This window comes from Felis catus, chromosome D3 (assembly GCF_018350175.1).
Source record: "Felis catus isolate Fca126 chromosome D3, F.catus_Fca126_mat1.0, whole genome shotgun sequence".
NCBI classification, from domain to species: Eukaryota; Metazoa; Chordata; class Mammalia; order Carnivora; family Felidae; genus Felis; species Felis catus.
This window is the reverse complement of record NC_058379.1, coordinates 36,024,742-36,042,390: the sequence shown is the minus strand read 5'-3', so window position 1 is coordinate 36,042,390 and position 17,649 is coordinate 36,024,742. Positions and strand designations below refer to the sequence as shown.

Below are 17,649 nucleotides of genomic sequence, written 5' to 3'. Positions count from 1 at the left end.
GGGGCCACATTGTGCTTTAATTTTCGAATTTGAATGATTTGACAACATTTAAAAAATTAAAGGAGTCCACATAAAATCTGGATTTCTGTTTTTTCCCGAAATTTACAGTGTCTGGGACCTCCATGGAGGATCCATCTGCTAGAGCTTAAGGGCATTGTGAGCCGGGTTTTGAAAAAGGTTCATGAACAGAGTATGTGCTTAATATAAACTTAAAGCTGTGGGTCTCTGACAGGACCTCTGATTCGAGCTGGCTCTCATGGGTCCTTAATGGGTTTCTTTTGTGCTTAAAGATGATCAGCAATGAAGTACGTAGCTTGACGTCACTGACATTCATCCACACAGAGGGAGGGTTAGCAAGGAGATAGATCTTTTCCAGTCCAAAGCTTAGCTTTTATTGGTGCACACATCCCCCAACCCCCTTCACCACCAGAAGCACATTCGCTGTCATTTCTAACCTATAAGGATTAGGTTAGAACACAAACAAGAAAAGACAAAGCGGGAAGGTTGGTGAACTTGGCAAAGCCCTTCTTCATAGGCAGAACGAAACAGACTATTGAGGCAGGTATCTGCATAAATCAGTCCAAAACAAATCAAAGACATTCCGGCATAAAGGGGATGTTTTGTAAAGGGGATGTTTTGCCTGAATTATGGAGCTAATTATCTCAGTCCTCCACTTCAGTGTTCCTGGGGGGACCTGGCTTAAGAATGCTTTCCCAATGAGCTGCCAGATTCAGAAGTGCAGAGAAAATGTGTTATTGTACCCGCAGCTGCGGAACCTGAGCCCGGTTGCTGCCTCTGTCCAGAACACCTGTTGAGAACAACCAAGCTCAGACTAGCATGGCAGGCTAGAAAATAAGGCGGGGGGTGGGGGGTAGGGTGGGCTTCAGAGAAGGCCATCACGGTCTGCACGCTGGCAAGAGAAGAATGCCAGCTCCCAGAGAAGCCACTCCGGGTTGCTTTTTAAAATCTTTACAACTTTAACGCTGTCATAGAAGTTATAGATGATTTTCATTTTTCTGTTTAAAATGGATCTTGTTCTCCCACAACTTTTAGTCATAAAAAGGGCAACTTATTAATGCAACCCTTCTGCCTTCAAAGTATGAAATTAAAAGATTATTATAACTACAGGCAAGAAAGCATTTGGATTATGTGGCATTTGGAAATGACAATAAAGATTATCCATATGGTCTAATGTTGTCAATGTCTTACATTGCATTAGCAATCACCTAATATGGGCGTGATTTTGATTATGTGACTCATTTTAAATTCTGCTGTGTCCTAGGTCAATCAGAGTCAAGATGATTTACTAGAAATAGCTGCCATTTTCTTTTGTAAATGCTGCTGAGTGCTTTGGCGGAATTAGAATATTTTAGGACGTAATATCTTTGGCATTATGGTGCGATAGTCTTAAACCTTCTCACTTTATACCTTTCTCTTAAGCATCTCTCATTCTATTCTTGGCTGTCCCAGGTACATAAAACAACCTCCGGTAGTAAGGAGGTTGTAAAAAATTTGCTTCATCTTTTTATTTGTGTGTCACTTCCCTTACGTTTTTATGGCTTCGTCCAGGTATCTGTAACTTGAGATTATGAGCTTTTGACGGTCACTGAGCAGGATGCAGAGGCCAGAATTAAACTGTGTCTCTAAAATAATGGGAAATCTCTCTAACTTCCTTGACCTTTTTGTATTCTCTTCCATGGAGGGAGGGGACACAGGGACTTATTCCTTTGGTAAACTCTCCACGGGACGCCAACACCTTGAAATTTCATTACCCTTTGCTCTGTTGACCTGCCTGGGTGAGGAACTAGTCTGGAGTCATGGGGAATTTAGTCATGTCACAGCCATCTGAGAAGTCAGGATATGCCATCCGATGCACCCGAGGCCTGAGCTCCCCTGCCCTGGGTAGGCTGTGTGTCATGCCTTCTCCCTTTCTGCACATCACCCAGTTGCACTCCTCTCTTCATTCCTTGCCTACTTTTGTTTTTTAGTTCTACAATACGCCTCCTAGATCCGTCCCTGGATTATTTCAGTTTTGTTTGGCAGATATTTACTAGGAGATCTACTCTTTGACACTGAATGTAGAAAAAAATATAGTAAAAAGTAACTCTAGAAGCTTCTCAGTAAAATAGATTATGATTGTATTGTGCTAGGGCCATTGGTCATTTTAATTTAGCGTATAGCAGGAACACAGAAAGTAATATTTTAGGCTGTATATTCCTGATGTCGCTGTGGGTTTTTTGAGGACGGGCAGAGGCTGTTTTTCATCTCTGTGTCCGTGCAGTTGGCAGAGAACCTGACATCTAAAAGCCACCATAAATAGATGTTTTGAATGAATACCAATAACTCCATAGAAGTTATTCCTGCACTCAATACACATGTCAAGGCCCCATCTTCCATTCACATTGCATGTCTATATAATGAACTCTTTGTCCTAAGGAAACTAGCCAAGAAGCGGAAGGAGACAATGAGCAGCACCCGGCAGGAGATGACCGTGATGGTGAACTCAATGGACAAGAGCTATGCCGAGCAAGGCACCAACTGCGACGAGGCGTTCTCGTTCATGGACACACACAATCTGAACGGGAGATGTAAGTACCTACATTTCTTAGCTTCTAATACATTTCTGTGGTTCTTCAGGATGCTGGATAGTCCTGGGCAATTAAAAAAACAAACAAAAAAATAAAACTCCCTGAAGAATCCTTATGCCCTGTTGGTTTCACCATCCCCTTCAGTGATTCCGAAAACTTCTCTGGGAGTGCTGGATTGCCTAGGAACGGAGGATACTGCGAAGATGGTAGGACCAGAGCAGGGAGCACAGGTAGCCACAATTAAGTTTCTATAAACCTTAGAGAGCATTAATGAGAAGGCTTTTTTTTTTTCTTGAAGGAGAAGGCACCTGCTTCTCATCAACCTTTTTGTTGTTGAGTTCCTGTTCGTAAGCTAGCCAGGTGTGGAATTGCACAGTGAAGCCTGTTCGAAAACAGTTCGCTAAATTGAGTAACAAGGTAGTTGTTTATTTGTTTAGCTGACAGGTTCTGCCTTTATTATAGGGCTATTAGCGGCAATTAATAAGTTAAACTGTATTTGCACTTCACAAGTCTTCCATCTCACACCAGGTGGGTAAACCGAGTTTCAGCTAATACCTTCCCGTACTACCACCTGTGATCCAGGTACAAGGCATTATTTTAGAAAGCTAGCAATCAGATTGAGTATATGAAGAACAAAAAGGAGCAGTTGTTGTGTCCCTGGTGATCTTCTCAGAGACCAGAAGTAAGTCCCACATTGGATGCCTGATTCTGTAGTGCATGGCCATGCTGGGTTCAAGGTCAGAGGTTTATTTCCTGTGTGAAATCCATGCCCACAGACTGCTGCTGATGCTGGCTGCAAAATTCAGCAAGAGGATGGAACAAAAATGCAGCTATCACCGTGCAGAAAGGCGGGAACCGTGACTGGGAAGCACAGAATTGGGGTCTCAGGGGCTGGGGAGCAGGGAGAAGCCTTATACCAGCGTGGACAATGTATGCCGCGCCCTGACCACCCACTTGGCCTGTTCTTTTTCTGCAGCTCCCAAGCGCCTCCCCCCATCTCCCAGCCCCTTCTCCAGTCACTGTGCGGTCAGTGTCCACCTCTCCCACACTTTGCCTTTCTCCTACATTCAGTGAGGCTCCAGAGAGTTCTGCCGCTGACTGCTTTCTGTTTATGGTGGCTGTAGTTGCCTACCTCTTCCTACTTAGAGGCACTACATTTATTCTTCTACATGCACACCTTGCCCGGTGGAGCAAGGGTTCAGCAGGCATGTCTGTCAGCTGTCACCCCAGTGAGGAGGGTGGCTCTCCTCACCCTCGGTCATTGCTCTTTGCCCTTTGGTGTCATTTTCAGTGCAGGTGACATAATCTATAGTACTCCAGTATCCCACAAACTACACCCCCTTTTTTCATAGAATCTTCTCTTTTTTTTGTATCAAATAGTTTATATATATATACATATATATATACATACATATATATATATACATATATACACATACATATATATATACATATATACACATATATACACATACATATATATATACATATATACATACATATATATACATATATATACATGCATATACATACATACATATACATACATATATGTATACATATATATATGTATGTATATGTATGTATGTATATGCATGTATATGTATGTATATTGCATTCAGTGACCAAATAAAAACAATTTGCGATGCACTCTTGTGGGCTGGGATGGGAAGAGTCCCGCCTACCACCAACAGGGTCAGAATCCTGGTAGTAGTGATCATTTCTTCAATGTCATTATGCAAGAGGCCACGCAGAAAGGTGTTCTCACTTTCTAGGATAACCCATTAATGTTCCAAATTTCCTATTTCATGGTGAAACTCCTCACGCATAAATTTACTAGGAATTACCTGCCCAGAGTGGAAACCTACATGAGTAGTTTCTAGGCTTTTGAAGTTTGAACAACAGGGGATATTTGCCTCTGGACAGGAAATTTAATTTGGCAGTTACTTTTCAAAAAGTGAGAGTATCTGTAGAAATCCAAAAATGCTCAAAGAGGTTGCTGCAGAAACCAGCATCAGCTTCCATGGCTCATCTGCCATGAGCCATTATTTTGTGCCTCCTGTCAATAAAGCCAGTGGAGGAGGAAACACAGCAGTAGGCGTTCCATTTGTCCCCCACTCTTTGAGCAATGACAAGGTGCCATCGAATCCCCAACCATCAGGAGTGACCCTGACAGCAGACTTTATCGTAGTGCTGTCTTAGTGCCTTCAAAATAAAAGGCGAGCTGCTGAGGGAGGAAATGTGCAAGAGAGGGGTTCATTAGACCCCTAGGCGTCCAGCCCCAAACCAATTGCAAGTCTGGGTACGTCTGACATCTTTTAGGGTCATGAGGCAAGTAGCTCTTAGAAATGAGACACTGAAAAAAAAATGAAATTGGAAAATTTAAAAATAAGCACAAGAATATTTATGAGAACGGGGGATCTGTCCACCAAAGCAAATGGGAGTTGTACCATCTTCTTTTAATTTTTTTTTTTTAGTGTTTATTTATTTTTGAGAGACAGGTACAGTGTGAGTGGGGGAGGGGCAGAGAGCGAGGGAAACAGTGTGAGCAGGGGAGGGGTAGAGAGAGAGAGGGAGACAGAATCCGAAGCTGGCCCCAGGCTCTGAGCTGTCAGCACAGAGCCCCACACCAGGCTTGAACTCACAAACCGTGAGATCATGACCTGAGCTGAAGTTGAACACTCAACCAACTGAGTCACCCAGGTGCCCCTGTACCATCTTCTTTTAATATGTTATGCCAGGGGGAAAATAAATGTGTATGGTGGGATTGGGCTTAAGTTTTACAAAAGACAAGAGTATTTAAAATACATTTTTTTAAAAAGTGAAAATAAACACGGCTATTTTGTATCTGCTTTGTGCATGTTTACCAATGACATAAAAATGTCTGCAGGTAATAGGCGTTCTTCTCGCTGACCCTAGCACATTTTATAAGTACTCAGGTTTTTTGTTCTTATTTTCATCAGTTGCTCTCTTTTTTCCTAGCAGTTTACCATAAACATGCATTATAAATATGATACCTCTTTAATTTAGAAAAAATATCTTAAAATTTTTTTTTCAACATTTATTTATTTTTGGGACAGAGAGAGACAGAGCATGAACAGGGGAGGGGCAGAGAGAGAGGGAGACACAGAATTGGAAACAGGCTCCAGGCTCTGAGCCATCAGCCCAGAGCCTGACGCGGGGCTCGAACTCACGGACCGCGAGATCGTGACCTGGCTGAAGTCAGACGCTTAACTGACTGCGCCACCCAGGCGCCCCTAGAAAAATATCTTATAAATGACAGGCAGTCTGGATTCTGGTTCTTGGTCTGTCATTTATTAATTCTACATTTTAAAAATATAAACAGAAGTTTAAAAACACCGTCATGAAGGAACTGCTTTAGGAGAGCTAAAATATATTAACGTGTCAGCAGAATAAAGATAACATACAGGTTTTTAGTACTGTATTTAGTACTGTGTTTAGTACCTAAACACAGGTTTTTAGTACTTCTTCCCATAATTAAATGATGTAATTGGGTATTAGTGTCCTGATCCAAAACTTTAGCATCAAATAAATCATACAACTACATCAGAAAGTTAAGATTTAGATTTACGTTTAACCAGCTTGAACACTTGAGCACAGTCAAATCATTTATCTTTACACTTGAATGAAATTAAAGTGATTGTAAAGCACTAATCAATTAAGATGTTGAAGAGAGTTCACAAACTACTTTTAGAAAAGGAAGTATCCACTTTAAATGAAATCAGATAAATTGGATGGGATTGACTTCCCCTCTCCATAACAGGGAGAGAGAAGAGGTCTAAGAGTTAAATCCTCAATCTTTCGGAGGAAAGTTTCAAAGAAAAATAAGCATTTTTTATAAAGATTTAAAAGACTAATAGAGCTATATACAGGCATGCACCTTCGTCTTAAATATAGTGCACATGAAACATCACCTTTATTTTTCATAAGCCAGGTCATAACTTTGTGGAAAGTTCTCAGAATATCCAAAATAGGAGGAAGGAGAGGAGTTAGCAAACTGCAAAAATTGGCATTAAAATTCTTCAAAAGCCACGTGTAGATACCTTCTCATACCCTTAGTTTAAAAAAAGAAAAAAAAAAAACAACTTGGTGTGATGCTAGAATTCTACAAGCAAAGGCTAGAAGTCAAAATAAAAGTCTAATGACTTTCTCGATTCAAAATGGCGGCAGAGGTTATGGGGGTTTTTCCTCATTTGTGGGGTAAGAAAACCTTTTAAGCGATAAAAGGGTACCTGCCTCTAAAATACAAGTGATTCCCTGGAGACAGCAGGGAATGATAAGATTGACCACATAGGCTTCAGTAGATGTCTGGCGTTTCTTCAGTCAAGTCTCTACCAGTATGGTGTCCTTCTGAGTGACCTTGGAGGGCTGTGTTTTCAGGCTTTGCCTCCTGCAACTGCTGACTAGTTCTTCTCTCCTTTACAGCTGTGTCTTCACCATCATCCTTCACAATGAAAACGAATACACTGAGCACATCGGTGCCCAATTCCTACTACCCAGGTAACAGATTCTTCCACTGTTGCATCCGTGCATAACCCCTTAGCAATCAGTATCAGTCCACGCTCTCACTTTGCTGTCCATGATGCTTTAGGAGCTTAATATGTGTGATGTGTTGTAACCCGATGCTTTCTATGGCTTTCTGCGGGAAAAGTGGGGGGCCTTTCATCAGTCATTTACTGTTCTCTCTCTTTTTACTTTCTCTGCATTGACCTGCTTATGATGTATGACAGACCCATTTGTGCCAACTGCAATTTTAGGTGAGAACATTTCCCTTTATCACAGTTTATTGCAGGAGTAATTTACAAAGACAGTGGCCACTCTGTAGGAGCCTGGAGTTCTAGTCTATATGATGCAGTGATTGTAAGCAGGACAAGGGGGTGGCGGGTGGCCTGGGGGGAGGGCAGAGATAATAAAAAGACTTTCTCCAAACAGTCTCCATTGATAAGAAGGGTTAGCCTCATGTTATGTTGGAAATGATACCAAAAGACTCAAATGAACGATCCCAGCTCTAGTATTTTCCCTTTCTGTGTTCAGAACTTCAAGTCAGATTTGATCCCAAGGAAAAACACAGTATGTCATCACTCAGCTGTGTATTTCTAAGAGCTGAATTCTGTAATGTGAGGTCGTAAAAGTAAAAATCACTTCTTATTTTCACTTATCACTAAGCACTAAAAACTTCAATTTCAAAAATAGCATTTTTTCTGATTATGCCAAATGTTATGCAGAAAAATGATCACAGTCGAGTTTTGGCCCCCTACCCCTCCTCCACGCCACTCACGGCCCCTGCCCCAGCATTCCAAAGTGTCTGTCACGTGCTGGAATTTCAAAGGAGCTGATGTTCTCAGCAGCAAAGTGACAAGATGGCACTTTATAATCACATGGTGTATTATGTGTCAGATGTCACGAGAAATGAAATAAAATGTTAGCCCAGTGGGGCAGAATGCAGTGAAAATATGAGCTGTTCCCAGCCAGGAGCTGCAAAAAAAAAAAAAAAAAAAAAAAAAAATCCCGTTTGTCCCATGTAAGAGGGTTTTGGAGAAATGGCATTACCTGGCTGTAACCAAACCAACATGAGCTGCTATTGCATTTGAGATGCATAAATAACCCAAGTGTATCACAGCTGTGTTCTCTTTCTACTACTTACCTTACCGAAAAGGAGCACAACACAAACGACTTCAAGGTATATACCAATTCACCGTAGCAAGACTTTCATCCACAGCCGTTCGACTTTCTGCTTCCTAATTCTCTTTACAAGGGTTGATATCTTTGCAACGCAGTTTTTCCCCCTGTGCTTCTCTTTTCTCTGAGTTGTTACGATTTTCGCATAGAGGGTCATTTGTTTTCCTTACGATGTTTTCTGGGCTTAAGCAAGTTTGTGGCCTGAGTTCCATAGGAACTTAGAAGTTTAAGAAGGGACATAAACGCAAATTTTTGAATTTGCATCATTTTGAGGGCTAACAAACAGAGCTCACCAACCCCCCTTCCCCCCTTAGAGTGCCAGCTATATGGGGAGAAGGCTGCATTTTTATTCTTTTCATACGTAAGGGGCACAGGCTAATTTTAGGCACCCGAACAATGTAATCTACATGCAGATGACATTTGCAGAATCTTTCGAGAAGCGAAGATTTGCGATTTCTTTGTGTGCCGTGGCATTCATCCTGCAGCTCCTCCAGTAGACGTTCTGACCTTGGGGGAGCTGGAGTAGGGAGGGCTGAGCTGTGCACCCTCAGAGGGAAGAAAACGTTCAGATTGCACAGCAGGATTAAGATAAGCTTATTAAACAAATATCATTTTTTAAAGTCGCTGCTTTGTTATTACAAACACTAATGACATCTTTTAAACTTGGTTAGGCTTCTCTACCAAAAGGGAATCACTTGAACAGACAATTCAAGTAGCAAACATGATGTACGTTTGTGAAAAGTAAGTCAGCCAGATTGACAAGTAAGTGTGATCACGTCTGGCTTACATATGTACCAACGCAGCACACGGCAGTGCTTGCGAACTGCTCCCCCCACGAGTTTGGTGCAAATGTGAGTCTGTATATCCCATAGTAAGCATTAATGAGGTTATCCCTTGACACCATGGGAAGAAAATAAGCTGTCCATCTACTCTGGCACATTTGGGGAACAACGCTATTGCAATTTACAATTAAGACGAGCAAATGCTCACAAAATTTTTGTGACTTGGAGCTTGGCACCCTAAGATCCTCTGTTATCTCCACCTTTTATTCTTATGTGCTGAGGTGCCCAGCTTAACGCACAGAGTTTTAGTACACCTTTACATCATTGTCTTGACAAGACAAAAAGAGAGACAGAGAGAGAGAAAGGGAGAGAGAGGGAGAGAGATTGATAGGTAGCTATGTAGACAGATAGATAGATAGATTGATAGATATAGGTCTTTCTCGGTAAATAAATGCTAATAGATACTGATATCGGGATAAGTAGATATAATAGCACTCAGAAACATAGCACTCATTTCAATTCTAGTTCTTTCAGCTGGTTTGTTGAGAATTCAAGATAATCTATTAAAGGATATAGGTAGAATTAATTCACAGTTCTTCAAAAACCATCAGAACTGTTCTGTGTTCCTGATTTTCTCTTAGGCAAAGTTTGTAACTGAAAAAACATTGTTAGTGGATAATTTTTAGGCAAACAGGAAATCAGTGACAAATGATATATATGTTATCAGTGATCATTCTTTTTAAAAATCACTAATTAAATTGCTAATTTTAATCACGAATCACTAATTTTGGTGGAATCAAAAATTTCTAATAGGGTAGGGTAGGTGACCCAGTTTCGTAACACATATGGCACGAGAAACCTTCTATTCCCCCCTCAATATCTATGTACTCGATAATAGCACTCATTTCTTAGATGGCCTCGGTAGCGTTTAAATGCATAAAGATGGGTCCGCACGCTAGTTATGAGGCCGAGATCATAATGCAGCAGGGGTGGGGGCGGGGTGGTGACGAGCATAATGGTAACAGTGGTTGTCGCTCTGGGAATTAAACCTTCCAAGAATGCCTGGCCCTAGGACTAGAGTTGTGTGGGAAGTTTAGAAGGTCAGTCCACAATGGAGGCCATTTAATTATGTTCCTCCCAAAAGGTACAGAACTGAGAGAAGGAGAGATGCACAGGGGGGAAACTAATTAATGTTCCATTTATTTTAGTATAAAGAACAGGACTTCCTGCTGGAGTGGCTAAAAGCTCCACGGGCTCAGTACTTCAGCAGGGACCCTGCACCCCCTTGATGAGCTTGGCAGTCGCCAGCAAGCAAATGTGATGTGAAAACATCCCGGCTTACTCGCGGCTGTCCTAATAAAATGGGAACATCCGAGTGGCTACATTTCAAAGCAAATCCAAATGAGAGACCAACTCATAAAATCAACTTACCACCCTTTTTTATTTTGTCTTTGTGTCTTTAGCCACCTTGTAGTGACCCAGGTGCCATTTCAGCAACAGCAACATAACTACACTTGTGTCCCACCTTTCATACCATGCATCCCCAGGTGCTTTGCGATGCAGATAGTACTGAGGTTTGAAAACCAGGCCCAGCTAACCGAGTGTCCTTGAGCTAAATTTCCTTTGGAGCTGAATCTCTCAGTTAAAAAAAATAAAAAAGGAAAGAAAGAAAGAAAGAAAGAAAGAATACCCATGGCTGAATTCCCTATATGGATAAACAATCTGGTAATTTTTTTAAAAAATGAACATACCCGTTTTTTATGGATGTTTTAATTCTTTATACCTGAACTCAATTTTGATTTAACATTCTCGTTTTAAGTGAAGGGAGCATTGTATTTTTGTGAGACACATCCTCAGTCACAAAACGGCTAAAGGGATTCAGCACTATAATGAGCTAACCTGTAGCACGTCCAACTCTTAATCTAATAGCACCTTCCTGCGTAAGACGTTTTTTTTTTTTTTTTTCAAAGCTACAATTTCTGCAGTTCATTAATCTAATTTGCTAGGAGTCTTCCGTTAAAATATAGCCTCTTTAGGCTTATTTGACCAAATTTTGACATTAGTTTTGTCGTACCATTTGGTTTGGCCTGTTCGAGGAATTTAAATGAGAAAATGTGTCAAGTACAAATAAGACTTTTATCTAGTCGTTACTTAGTTCATGGGGGATAAAAAAGCGATTATGATACTATTTTAGCCTCCTTTTTGTTATTGAGTGTTTAAATAAGACACCCCCATCCTAACGTGATGGGAGACTTGAGGCTTTGACCTCTGATCACCTACGAAGAGAAAACTTAACTATAAAAGTAAAGCACAGAATTAAAACGACCTGTAATTATTCACACAGTACTATTGCTTATGCCCTGTTTCCTTTTTCTCCTCCTCTTTTCTCCTGATATGTACCTTCTTAAAAGTGCCAATAAATGGTAAGTTCCCCCATTCACCCACGGAAAAGGTGTGGAGGGATCGGGAGTGTGTGTCTTATCTGTAGATTCGGACAAAGCCAGCTGGTTCTGCTGCGTGCCGGCCTGCATGTTAGCTCTTGTAGAACATTCCATGTGTGATGTGCTGGTCCACAGTCTTCTGTCAAGCTTTCTGTCACTGGCGCATGCAAGGGACCCATCAGACCCAGTTCCGTTTTCGATTTCCGCTTTCCTTGGATTTCATGTGTCAAGTTCATGTTTTCATCGCTAGCTTTATAAGCCAACCCATTCTGTGCACTTTTATTTTGCTCACGGAACATTTGTACGGAGTTTGTTTACTTCATCATACAAACTGGTCAACGGATCTTTGGAAGAATAAATACAAGGCTGGCTTCGCGCCAGGCCTTGGTGAAGTTTCAGGCTGAAACTTCCATAAACCTCAGCACCCAAAGGCTGAAGGGTTCCTCCCAACTAGCTTTGTGAAAGCGATATATCGTTTGGACTGCTTTGTAAAAACGGAGATCTCTGCCTCATGCCTATCAGAATCGCCAATCCCATTCAGGTTTCTAAACATTTAACTTTCCTCTTTGGCTGGGCCACCACCGTAGGGACTGTGGTGGCCGTAGGTGGAAGGGATGGCGCCGGCAGCTTCTTCGCGTTCTCGGGGGCCCCGCTGGGCCTCCCTCACGCCCTTCATGGCCTTCTCTTCCCAGACGAAAGCCACACGATGGCCAGCGACACCAGCAGCCTGGTGCAGTCCCATACTTACAAGAAGCGCGAGCCGGCCGACGTGCCCTACCAGACCGGGCAGCTTCACCCCGCCATCCGCGTGGCAGACCTGCTCCAACACATCACGCAGATGAAGTGTGCCGAGGGTTACGGCTTCAAGGAGGAATACGAGGTGAGAGCCAGCTCCGCGCGCGGGGCTCCTTCTTGGCCCCCCGGGCCTGCTGCCAGGCACTGTGCTCCCTACTGCTGCAGCGGGGCGACGGGACCCTGTATTTCATCCAGACACCCGTTTCGACCTGGCAAGGAGACTTACTGCTGGGAAGGTAACATACGTAAAATGCAGAGAAGAGGGAGGATCCCTTTCCCTTATTCCCCAGAAGCGCAGCAAGAACAGAGGCCTGCCAGGGTCTCTCTCCCCCATTCGTGATTATCCTTCTTGGCTTTTTGTGTGATTAAGAATGATGTGAAGTCCTAATGCTGTTGTGCTGGCTGTCCGGGAAGAAACTGTCCCCTTAACACAATTACAGGCCAACCAGTGATGTCATGTGCTGGAGACGAGACCACAGTGAAGGCACTGGCTCGTGTCACGGCTGTGACAGCTGTTGTCCCTCCAGCCCAGAGAGCATGTGGCTGTAGCGGGATCTAGGGCAGGCAGCTTTTGGGAGCATCTCCAGGCATGGCGACATGCTCCTACCTTACCTGAAATGCAGGGCTGTCTTTACCACCTCGTCGTTAGCTAATTCCTTCCGTTGGCAAGTCATTCAGGAACCGGAGACAATGAACTGATCTGAAGAAGTCTGTTTCAAAGAGGCGTACCATCACTGGAGTGTGTGTTGGGCAGGGCGGGGGGGGGGGAGCTGGTGAGGGGGAGGACTTCTCTGTGTACCTTAGTGAGTAAAATTAGTTCACACTCATTGGTGAAGAAAAAGTAGCCGCATACATACAATAAAAACAAGGTTATATATACATCGCAGCTTTTTACGTTTTAGAATATGTTTCCGGTACTGCCTTTACCTAACCACCTCAAAGCTGTGAAACATTTTGTCTGGAATTAAGAGTATTTTAGGGGCGCCTGGGTGGCTCATTGGGTTGAGCGTCTGTCTCTTGATTTTGGCTCGGGTCGTGATCCCAGAGTCATGGGACCAAGCCCCGCGTTGGAGTTCAGCACAGAGCCTGCTTAAGATGCTTTCTTTCCCCCTCTGCCCCTCTCCCTCACTCTCCCACTCTCTCTCTCTAAAATAAAAATAAAAAGGGTATTTTAAAAATCACTTCCTCCCGCCTCTTACCCTACGAGTTTCAAGCTCTGCTTCTTTCTCCTCTCAGGGACCTCATGATACTTCCTTTCATGCCCCAGATGCTGCGTTGTCTTGAGTTTAGCTCCGTTTCTCAGCTGAGTTGCCAAAGATTTCATTACAGCTGCCAGAGCTGCCCCACTGCTCTGCTTCTTTAAGGCTGGCTCTTTAGGCCAATGCGGACAAATGGACAGACACACACGCTCTGCTCTACTGACAAGGGCATCCTCGTGTGTTCTCAGTGACCTCGGCTCAGAATGCTGCTGAGCCACAGAGACTAATGCAAACCAGGCCTTGAGGGTTGGATTTAAGTCCAGGCAGTAGTTTCAGATAAAGTTCGGCATTTTAGCAACCCTGAAATTCTTACATCTACCTTTAGCAATGTAACTTCTAACTCAGTGAAACTGACTGCCTGTGCATATTTCCTCATGCACTTTTAAAGGCTAGCTTAGGAATTAATAGGATTAAGAAGAAGGCTTCCAAAAGCATTAATATCTTATGAAAGACAAAATTAGGTTAGGGAGAAAATAGAAGCCTAACAAACAGAGATAATGTCTCAGTTCTCTCCAATATTCTGAGTGCATACGTTGCTCAAATGTTTATTAAAGATGTTAATGTCAAAGAGATTAGTTATAGGCTCAAATAACAATTCATAAAATAACCTGAGTCCAGTTTTTCATGAACTGTATCAAAATACCTCGAGACTTCCTGTAACACACTATAGATGATGCCTATTTCAAAGTGCATAAAAAAATCATTTCCCATTCATATTTCCTGAAGAAATATGATTTATAAGTGCAAACTAAAACAGCAGATACTCATTTTAAACCTATTATAATTGATGATTTATTAAGGATTGCTACACTCTGAAATAAAATGTTGTATTAATTAATTACATTTCAAAGAACTTTTTTTTTCTCTACATTCAGTGGATCAGAGAAGACTGCTGAAAAGTAACGTATATGTATACCAGATCATCCCACTGCACACCTTAAACTTACACAATGTTACATGTCAACTATATCTCAATAAACTGGGGATAGAGATGCTTTCAAATACTTTTAAACACCCAAACCATTACCAGTTGGTTGGGTTCTTTTAAAGAAGGAAAGAAGAAGAAAGGGGAAAAATTTTAAAAGAACCTACACTAGCGAGGGAAGCAGGAACAAACAGGAAAGTATTATGGGGAGAGTTGCAAAATGGAGAGTTCTCTTGGGGATAATCCTAGCACTCTGTAACTTTCAGGTTAAGTCTCCCCACCTCCCGCTGCCACCATGGGGCGGCGCGGGGTGGGGGTGGGGCGCTGACATAGGAGAGGGGGCTGTGGCAGGACACGCACAAGGCATGTGACACTTGTGCAGGGGTACCCATATGCGGGGTGCTGCAGGGACGAGGGTCACCCCCCGGGCGTCCCACCTGAAGTCCTGCCCTGGCCACCCTTCCTGGTGTATCGCTGAATCCCATGCCCTCATGTTTTTAGAGGCACAACTGAACAGACAGGAATCAACAGGGCAGGGCAAGGCCCCGGTTATAGTTACCTTGCTTTACTTTCTCAATCCTCAGGGGACATTTACTCTAGTGTGAACCTGGAAAACCCTTAAGCGTGTATTTTTCTGAGTTTATTTGGCTTTTAGAACTCTAATGCAACACACCTCTGTGAACCACGTGGTCAAGTATGCATTCTTTCGTTTTATCGACTCCGAAAGTCAGGAGTGCCCTGTCTGCCTGGTGTGGTGTCAACTCTCACAGATCGAGTCCTGAGAGGCTATGGTTTGGGACACAGGCTCTGGTGCCGGACTGCCTGTATTCCAGCCCAGCTCTGCCTCTTTTTGGCTGTGTGACCTCGGGCAAGCTACGTAACCTCTCTGGGGCTTTAGTTTCCTCATCCATAAAATGGAGTAACTATTGTGTCAACCCCATAAGCTTGTTGTGGGGATTAACTCATTTAGCATCATAAGTACTAGAATTGAATCGGGCACTTAGTTGAAGGTTTAACTAGTAAAAGAGAAACATACTAACTTATAAGGGATCCAAGAGAAGACTTCACACAATGGGCTTTACAGGGAGACTGTGTCATTTTTGTGGCTTCAGTCCATCTCTGTCATTTCTTGTGGTCAGCACTCTGAGGATAGAATGAGCCAATCACTTTATGGCAACAGTACATTTTCGCTTCATCTATAGCACTAGGTGGATTCCTTATCATGTTTGAGGTATCATCAAAAGTTCCCATTAAATGGGGGCACTTGGATGGCTCAGTCAGTTAAGTGTCCGACTCCTGGTTTCGGCTCAGATCATGATCTCACGGTTTCTTGAGTTCAATGCCCACAATGGGCTCTGTGCTGACAGCGCAGAGCCTGCTTGGGATTCTCTCTTTCCCTCTCTCTCTGCCCCTTCCCTGCTCACACTGTCTCTGTCTCTCTCAAATAAATAAACTTTACACTTGATCTGAGCCAAAAGGCCGAGAAGCGATCAAACAAATAAACTTTAAAAAAAGTTCCCATTAAAAAGTAACTTAAGGAAGTAGGTAGGTTTGATTCTATGGACAAAGACTTTGAGAAAATAAGTATTTCAAAATATATGCTGTCACCTTTTGTTGCTTAAAGAGTATTTTCATATCAAAATTAGGAAAGTCCTAGGGAATGGTGTGACTACAGACCACAAAATGCTCTTTATTTTTAAAATAAGTTTCTGGTGGTGTCTTTGGCAGCCAAAGATGGAAGAGGGGCGGTTAATTCAACAAGTTGCTGCACTCATTAATTCACCAGCGTGTACTAAGCCAGTGCTGTGAATCTGCTGCTGCTGGGTGCTGGGGATGTGGAAAACTTTCTGCCCTGCCAATGGGAAGCTCACTGTGCTGGAGGAAGCAGCCATGCAGGGACCGTGGCGCAGCCATCAGGTTAAACCCCACAAAATAGATTTGCAACAGTTCTTTCATTGACACTGGGGGCACGCTGCTGAGCCTAGGGGTACCAGGCTGGGCTAGAATGACTCTTTCTTCAAAAAGTAAGTGGGAGTTCAATGTTTATAGCAGCACTCTCAACAATAGCAAAATTATGGAAAGAGCCCAAATGTCCATCAACTGATGAATGGATAAAGAAGATGTGTATATACATACACAATGGAATACTACTTGGTGATGAAAAACCATGAAATCTTACCATCTGCAACAACATGGGTGGAACTGGAGAGTATTATGCTAAGTAAAATAAGTCAGAGAAAGACAGATATCATGATTTCATTCATATGTGGAATTTGAGAAACTTAATAGAAGACCATAGGGGAAGGGAAGGAAAAATAAGATACAAACAGAGATGGAGGCAAACCATAAGGGAATCTTAAGTACAGAGAACACACTGAGGGTTGATGGAGGAGAGGGGTGGGGGGGAGGGAGAAATGGGTGATGGGTACTGAGGAGGGCATTTGTTGGGATGAACATTGGGTGTTGTATATAAGTGATAAATCACGGGAATCTACCCCTGAAGTCAAGGTTACACTGTGTGTAAGCTAACTTGACAGTAAATAAATTTAAAAGGAAGGAAGGAAGGGAGGGAAGGAGGGAGGGAGGAAGGAAGAAAGGAAAGAAGGAAGGGAGGGAGGGAGGGAGGGAGGGAGGAAGGAAGGAAGGAAGGAAGGAAGGAAGGAAGGAAGGGAGGGAGGGAGGGAGGAAGGAAATAAGGAAGGGAGGGAGGAAGGAAGGAAGGAAAGAAGGGAGGAAGGAAGGAAGGAAGGAAGGAAGGAAGGAAGGAAGGAAGGAAGGAAGAAGTGAGAGTTAACTAAGAAAAAGTGGAAGAGGGAGACTCCAGGTGGACACAAAAGCAAGACAAAGTGGCATACTCAGAAATGGCAATTAGTGCCGTGAACCCAAATCCCAGGAAGGGCTAGGGGTCTGATCACAAAGCGTCCCACCAAGAAACTTGATTGAACGTCACTCTGAAAGCCGTGAGAAGCGAAGAAACACTCGGGTAACATGAGTCTCTCCGGTGTTTGGATGGAGACTCGTTTCTGCACTATTTAGCACAACCTAGTTTGTAAACCTTATTTGTACGAGGCACACAGGAATTGCTTGAAAGATAATAATCAGTACCAGGAAAAGTAAAGGAGAGAGGGAAACTATTTACAGAAAATGTAACGTGAACTA

The 17,649-nt window shown here is 42.9% G+C and overlaps 1 protein-coding gene across 10 annotated transcripts in view; it reads left to right on the top strand.

Annotated features, from left to right (window-relative positions):
• PTPRM (protein tyrosine phosphatase receptor type M) overlaps nucleotides 1-17,649 on the top strand; it is a 798,079-nt gene that overhangs the window by 646,498 nt on the left and 133,932 nt on the right. For 6 of the 10 annotated variants that reach the window (XM_003995023.6, XM_019814995.3, XM_011287970.4 and 3 more), the window contains 5 exons: nucleotides 2,437-2,588; nucleotides 7,035-7,109; nucleotides 7,340-7,366; nucleotides 11,482-11,493; nucleotides 12,204-12,391. In XM_003995023.6, the coding sequence (XP_003995072.1) occupies nucleotides 2,437-2,588; nucleotides 7,035-7,109; nucleotides 7,340-7,366; nucleotides 11,482-11,493; nucleotides 12,204-12,391 (454 nt within the window). The remainder of the gene's footprint in view (nucleotides 1-2,436; nucleotides 2,589-7,034; nucleotides 7,110-7,339; nucleotides 7,367-11,481; nucleotides 11,494-12,203; nucleotides 12,392-17,649) is intronic. The other 4 variants (XM_003995022.6, XM_045041133.1, XM_019814994.3 and 1 more) reach the window with 2 other exon arrangements.